General features: G+C 33.4%; 1 protein-coding gene across 1 annotated transcript in view; it reads left to right on the plus strand.

The window, feature by feature from the left end:
• LOTGIDRAFT_127872 (hypothetical protein) overlaps positions 1-2,528 on the plus strand; it is a gene marked incomplete at both ends in the record, with an annotated part of 29,400 nt that extends 26,872 nt beyond the window's left edge. The window contains one exon of the mRNA XM_009063652.1: positions 2,272-2,528. Coding sequence (XP_009061900.1) covers positions 2,272-2,528 — 257 coding nt within the window. The remainder of the gene's footprint in view (positions 1-2,271) is intronic.
• Positions 2,529-6,000: the final 3,472 nt, after the last annotated feature.

The raw sequence follows: 6,000 nt of genomic DNA on the forward strand, positions 1-6,000 counted from the left end.
ACCATGGTTTGGAGGAATGGGTGCAAATATAGGCGAATATTCCTTAATAGTAGGGTTCTTTAGTGCAGGATCTGGAAAAGCTTTATTTGGCGGACAATTGTACCAAACTTTCAGGATATGTACCTTAGATTTAGGAATTCACATTTTCTAAACGCGATAAATCATTTTAAGGTACCATCTTGGATTTCAAAATGGCGGCCAAGCAGCCATCCACTAACTTTGCTAAAACAAGAACATATACTTTGATAACTTGCGATATGGTCACTTAATATTTTAGTATGGCGGTCATTTTGAAAATCCAAGATGGCTGTCAACCATTCTGGATCGATTGAAAATCTTGAATCATCATTACCAACATTTCTTTAGACTTCGGTACGTTTGTCCGGTAATTAACGCTAATTTCACTCAGATGCAGAAGGTTGTTTAATAAGGATTTTGTCTGTCAAAGTTGTGGAGTTGAATCATTCGAAGCTACAGTAAATATATGTATAGATCACAAGAATGAAGCGCCATTCTTATCTTCTTGTAGCTTTTATTGTCATGATGTACAGTCGACATACACTGCATTGTGACAATATAGTGTTAGACCATTACAACTGCTTTGTGTAAAAGGGACAGATATATATTTTACCCAGTGGTCAAATATTAACTAAAATAGGTTTCTAGTATTTTATTCTGGTCTAAAAGTACTTTTCGAACTCTGAAAGAAAACAGAATAAAATACAATTTCAATGTAAAAGATGCAAATGAAGACAAATTTCATTTTCTTTTCAACAGTCTTCTTATATCTTCCAAGCGCAGTGTTGTAGAACATTTAGGTTGAACATTGTATACCCAACTATGCCTACCGATATTCGCAACTGATCACAATGGACATTTTAGGGGTTGATTGATTCATGAATATATGTAAATAGTCTTCAGAAGTACTAGAAATGTACGAAAATCACAAAATTCCTTTAAAGATAGTTTAAACTAAATCGACGAATTGACGAGTCGTCATTTTAATATTCAACCGCTGATCTTTCTTGACACACATTTATTTGAAGGCTAAAATTTCAACTGTGAGCTGAGAACACTATTTCTGATTGGCTTAAAAAAAACCTGTTTCTGAGACAAGTCAAAAATAAATGGCGCACCTATCCCTGTTTTCATGAAACCATACATTTTTGCTAACTTAAAAATTAACAGTTATGGAGGTAAAATGACAGAAGTATGTACCTGAAATTTTGCTTATATGGTTATTCTTCTGGATTTAAGAAAGTGTCATCATGTAGTTCTATATCTCTTCCGAATAAAATGGCGGTTTTTTCTGCTCCCCTTCTGACACCCAGACGAATTCGCACTCGACCAATATCTCTGGAAACTCTTGACCAGCGGATACAATCAATATCTTCGGGGATGATCAACAAAACTAGGACGAGTATTAATAGACCCTTCATCTGCAACTCAAATATATTATATCAAGGATAAGAATGTCGACAATAGTTTTTGGAAGGTTGTACCTACCTTGCCTTGACCGAGTTATTTTTGCCGTTGAACTGACGTCAAATCTTTAATAAAATGAAGAAAGGCCACTAGCACAGTTCTGTCCTAATGAAAATGCAAAATAACTGTGATCAAGCTTATCAAAAGCTTGAGAAGAAAATTTGTACCGGATTTAAAATACATTGACTCACCTTATTAACTATATGATAGATAAAAACTCTTTGAATGATCCCACTACGAGTTTATATCTAGAACAGGGTGTCAACGAGGTGGTGTCAGCTCCGGGTCCTAGTTTAGCATACAGGTACATTATTGTTTACCAATAACGATATGTCACTTTTCTAGTATCGACATCTGTATAGCCATGTCATTTGAACATGTGAACAAGAACAAAACACCATGTATGAATTAATTGATTTGTCACCCATCAACATGATAACGCTAAATGAAGTTTTCTAAAATGTTTAGATAGTAGTCCGGTTTTAATTCAATCCACGTTTCAAAATTGTCTAAATTGGCTTTAAGGTACATGTACATGTACTGATCGCTATTTGGCACGACGGGGATTAATTTGGTTATCAAACCTTAACCGTGTTTGTATCTTAACAGTCCGAACAATCACATATCAACCAGAGAATTAGTAAACAAAGCTTATTTATTTAAAAAACAAAAATGCAGGATTAAATTTGGCATTCTCTTTTTTACTGGTCAATCAATATTACTAATACAACATATTTCAACCTGGACATGTAACGATATTGTCAAGTATTTTTTTTTTCATTTCAGCTGCGTGTATTTTGGTGCTAAATGAAGTTTTTGTTAAGGCAATAGAACATGAGAAAGAACACCTGGCTGGACGATTTCCAATTAATGGCGTATCTTCTTATGGATTTTCATTCATCCTGTCGTGGCTGGTGTTTGTTGTTTTTGTGTGCGTCGGCCTAGTGTTTTTATTTGTTTCCCATAAACGGAAAGCGGACATGGCCGACATTGACGATGAGCTTGCGCAAGAAGATGAACCGATGCAGCTTGGAAGAGTATAACAGATTGTTTTTCTTGATGGAGATGAATTATGAAATTGCACGTGCTTTGCCTTAATTTCTAACTGAGTGCACGTTATTTTTAACTTGTGTTTTTGACGTGAATTACTGAAATGTGAGGAGGCTGTTCGTGGCGCCATTAAAATTTAAATAATGATTCAAGCTTCTGTTCTTAGTCAAACTGAAACAACCATGAAAAGGACTTGGGCTAATAATTACTGAATGATAATCAATCTGCATCGATAAAAGAGGTATCTGGACACCTAAACTGTTATCTTGTCTCCGGACGGATAATAATAAAAGCGGTCTGAAAATCGCTTTTGCAGAAAATTTTAAACGTTAACTAGTCGTGTTCGTGAGCGAGGGCCATGCTATGTACCATCAAATCGTTGTTGAAAACGAAGATCATCCGTGCCTGTACCCTAGCAATAAATAGAAGTTGAATTATAAACAGTTTATAAAAGGCCTCCATTAAAAATATCCTATAACAGTAAAGTGAGATAAACAATGTTAAATTATTATAAACACTACTTCTATAATTACCACCGTTTCATTTTTTTGAAGCTAAATTGAAACAGGGTCTGGAGTTTTTACGTTTATAACAAAATATTCTTATTTCTCACTCAAAGTGAAACGGAAAATGTAAAGTTTAATGTCATCATATTCTGTGTTTTTCCATCGTTTTGTGGTCGGTAGGTTTTTAAGCATTGAGTTCAGTCTTTCTCTTTAGTCTTTAGACATACATGTAATGTTAAACTTGCAAGAAATTGTCATGGTCGAGGTTTCTGACAGTCCTTAATTAACTTCTGTATTTAGATTATTGGGTTTGTTTCCTCTATACTACGAGTCAAGTTAATTTCACACAATGTTTCTAATCCCCTCCAATCTGGTTAAGATACAGTTCCATGTATTTCATTTTGTAGATCGTGTCATTTCCAACTTGGTATAGGCTAATGCCCAATCAATACTAAAAATTGTACACACCAGAAATCTTCAGATGACCAACAGATCGGAACAAATCATTTAACAGCGAAAAGTCATGACTATCAAAAAGCGAAGTGAAATATAGATTTGTAAACAACCAACCACTTTCTTTAGTTTGCTGATTTGAATTTTAATGATATGCCTTACTCCTTTGTTTGCCGTGTTTTCGTGATTTATAATATCTGTTATTGACTGTGGGTTATTAGTTAGGTTATTTGGGTGGTTATATTATACTTTTTATGGTCGATGGGAGATAACTTTTAAATGAGTAACAATGTTTGTCTTGTAACTACAATAGAGACTTACAGAACTTACTTCAAAATTTGATACATAAATAGATTAGTAGACCCTTAACTACTTATAATGTATATTATTTTGAATGAACATAGATTGTGAATGTTAAGTCACACGTGCCAAACAAAAGTTCCTTAAGTGGCATCTTTGCATGTCTTTTTTCAATGTTTTGAAGACATTTTTAACGGTATAGCCAAAAAATTCGCCTCGGGAACTTCATTAAAACCTTTTTAGCTGATATTTATTACCATGAGTTTTCTCATCATTTGTTGTTATCCTGTACCATAATTCTTTCTTCCAGGTTGTTCTACCTCTACGCTTATGGTCTCCTTGATAATTTAACATTTTAACAAGCACCCATTCAGCTATTGTATATTCAGGACATTTTACACCATTGTTGACCTTGCTACAAGGTTAAAAATTAATTTGCTTTAAGTGATATAAGGTTTTGTTTTATAACTCTATAGCAGCATAGGCCTGTCTTTTACTTTGGAATAAAGCTAGAAAAAACTTTTTTTTTTTTTGTATCTGTTATGTTTTGATTGTTTAGAAGAATTACAACAGAAACAATTCCTTGAACACACACCAAAATCTGACACTTTTTTAATTTTAATTTTTGGCCATGGAGAAGCTGTAAGTGTCCACCAGAGTTGAAAATATTGAATTAGTCTTGCTGTTACCGATATTATGATCAATGAACTATCTATAATGAGCAGTAAAATGTTCTGCGTTAATATTAGTCTCGATTTGAGCCTAGTGGTGTTTGACAAGAAAATTAGACATTTATCTTTCTGTTACTTTGTATATAGATTGTATATATTCCATGATTCCTTTTTTTTGGCAATTTTCAGATTGACAAGCCATTTATTTTATATAAACCGTTTGATGACCATTATTTAATAAAATGGTTGTGTTTTAGATTGAACAAAATCTTCTGAACAAAAACTGTACATAAATCTTTTGTTTGTGTTAAAAATAAAAGCCAAATAAAAACCTATTCTATAAATTTTATGAAATGTGAATTTGATGTTCAGGAAATTCACAACTGGTCTAATATAATTTTCTTAATACTACATGCAACTATTTTATGCACTTTTTTTATAAATTTTGATGCACACTTTTGGCATCATTTTGTTATTTTTTTAATTATTGTTTGTTTCAGATATTGTTCAATTTCCCTTTTCACATCGAAATAAAATATTTTCACACCCAAATATTGGATTGTAGCATCAACTCCTTAAATGAACTTGACAACATTTGTCAAATCACTAAGATCCATACGTAATGCGGTGAAAACAACATTTTCGAAAATAGAGAAAAGAAACCCGAGTTGTATCTGCTTGTTCACTGTCACAGTGAAACAGGAGGTTCACCCCTACCCCTTATTTTATTAACAGTTATTGTTTTTCAGAGGAAAATAACAATGTCCTCGTCCTTTTTTAAGTCAGATAAAACACTTCATCTCAGGTTTCTATGATGTTAAAACTCCCCGAGATAGGGTTTTGAATATCATAATAACACTCGGCCGTGTTTTATCTCAAATAAATAATAACTTAACTAGTACAAAAGAGCCCACCCAATATGAACATTGTTTTCCTTATTAAACAACGCACTTCACATAATCCCTTCTGGTGAAAGTTATATCCAGAAGTTACTTTGTTTTGGTACCATAAGTACAGGGCCCTCCAATCAAAATATTTCATCTTAAATCCCATATTAATAATTGAAATAAACCACCACCAGTCAAATGCCTAGTAAATATCCAAAGAACCTTTTTCTAAGAAATAGATAGTCTCCCTTGTTATGGTAGATCTTCTTCATTTCAAAGATTTGAGTCTGTTAAATTAATGAAAATGGAGTTGTAGGCTGCGTCCTGTTTTCTAAACCTAAATCGAAATTTGAGTGATTTCAAAGAATTCAAAAGCAGGAACTATCCACAAGAAAATCTGGTTCTTCCTAAGAAACCTTTACTTAAAGTAAAATTAAAATATCATAAAATATCCTCAAGCATCCTGCTATCAACAGCGTCGAAAGTTCCAACCTAAAAGGACTTTGACCAATTGATCGTTACGGTCATCTGTTACATCTCCAGTGCTGCTATTTGATCGGCATCTACCATCATTCCAGAACCTTCAAGAGTACAGCTACGGATACGCCTTCCAATACAGTACCATTCGAATTTATGGCTAAGGCTACT

This window comes from Lottia gigantea, assembly GCF_000327385.1.
Source record: "Lottia gigantea unplaced genomic scaffold LOTGIsca_59, whole genome shotgun sequence".
Lineage (NCBI taxonomy): Eukaryota > Metazoa > Mollusca > Gastropoda > Lottiidae > Lottia > Lottia gigantea.